At 46.6% G+C, this 1,675-nt stretch overlaps 1 protein-coding gene across 1 annotated transcript in view; it reads right to left on the bottom strand.

The window, feature by feature from the left end:
- Positions 1–1,675, bottom strand: part of DOP1B (DOP1 leucine zipper like protein B) — a 54,534-nt gene that overhangs the window by 22,436 nt on the left and 30,423 nt on the right. Inside the window, 2 exon segments of the mRNA XM_031065023.1 lie at positions 154–306; positions 477–745. Of these exon segments, the coding sequence (XP_030920883.1) occupies positions 154–306; positions 477–745 (422 nt within the window).

The raw sequence follows: 1,675 nt of genomic DNA, 5'->3' as shown, positions 1-1,675 counted from the left end.
ATATAATATTATTAGATTATATTAATTATATTTCTCTCTAAAATTTTTTTTCCTCTTTCTCTAAAGTTCCTCGCTGCAATTCCCAAGAAACACCCTTGGGGAGTTGTGCCAGCCTGCTCTCCATGAAGAGAGCTGCAGCTCCACAGGACCTACTTTGTCCCGGTGCAGCAGGGCCTGGCAGATGATGTCCTCACAGATATTTGCTGATGGAGCCAGGCAGTGAAGTCTGTAGAACAATTCCACACAGGCAATGTGGTGCTCCCGAGTCTCCTTGTTCAGCTGATTCCAGAGCACACAGGCAACTCTCTAGGGAAAAAGAGCAAACAACTAAATATAAATCTATTCATAATTATATTCATCATAACAGCCAATTCCTTTCTGGCTTCCTGTTACCAGGAGGCATTCCCAAACTGCCTCAGAATCCCAGGATTCTATGAATTAGAGGGTCAGTTAAAAAAGGAAAAGAAAATGGACACCTGGTAGAAATCTGTTTTCTCTGAGATCATCTTCAGCACTGCAGGAGCAATGGGAGGAAGGGTGACCATCTGCAGCTTGCCAAGGAAAGGGTTGTGGCCAGACACTTTGTACCTCTTCATCCTGTCCTCAATCACCAGGGCCAGGGACTGGGAGTGGTTGATGACCTCCAGGAGGGTGAAGATGGACACGTTTTGCACGTAGCAGTCGTTGACACAGCAGCAGATTGTCATCAGGGACTTCAGCCACAGGGGGAAGCTGGGGTCACCTCCTGCTCACAAGGGAAGGGACAGAAAGGGTTTGGAACTGCTGGAACCCTGGTGCTGAGAATTCCAGACTTTCTGTGCTGCCAGGCACTGACCCCCAGGAGAACACTGCATTGACCTGAGGCCCTGGAGAAGCTTCCAAAATTCAGTAACAAAACTGAGATTAAAGGTGTGGAGTTTGAACAGAAGTGTGTGATATCACAGGGTGGGAAACTCAGAGTTGAAGGGTTTAGAATACAGGAATGGATAGAAAGCAAGATGGAGGTTTTAGGGTGGAGGCTGCTCCTTCTTCACCTTCTTCCCCATGGAAAAAAAAGAAAGAGAAAATGGACACCTGGTAGAAATCTGTTTTCTCTGAGATCATCTTCAGGACTGTAGGAGCAATGGGAGGAAGGGTGTCCATCTGTAGCTTGGGTGGTTTTGTGTCACTGGATATAAGAGTCCCCATTGTGGGCACAGGTGGTTGGGTATTGGGTTAAAAGTGAAAATAATTGAGGTGTCATTTCTTAATTGGACAGTTTATCCTTCAAAGGCCTTGCAGAGAGAGACAGGGCTCCATTTTTAGTTTGTTGGAGTGAAGTGCTGCAGAACTCAGGGTTTGTGAGACTGTGACAGAGATAAGAACTGATAAACATCTGAGTCCCAACAACAAATACCCTCTCACACATTTAATCCTGACCTTGGCAGAAAAAAGAAGCAAAAGAATCCACATGAAACAACCTCAGGGTTGGGGTCATACTCCCAAAAATCCTGTAAGCAAGGTCAGAAGACCAAAATGACTGCCCAGATCCCATTATCAACAGCTCATGGAATCACAGCAGGTTTGGGTTGGAAGGGACCTTGGAGATAGCAGGGACACCTTCCACCCTCCCAGGGTGCTCCAAGTCTGGCCTGGAAGTTTTCCAGGGATGAGGCAGCCACAAACTCGCAATCCT

The sequence above is a fragment of the Geospiza fortis genome, unplaced genomic scaffold, assembly GCF_000277835.1.
Source record: "Geospiza fortis unplaced genomic scaffold, GeoFor_1.0 scaffold623, whole genome shotgun sequence".
Taxonomy (NCBI): domain Eukaryota; kingdom Metazoa; phylum Chordata; class Aves; order Passeriformes; family Thraupidae; genus Geospiza; species Geospiza fortis.
This window is presented reverse-complemented; position numbering and strand designations above follow the sequence as displayed.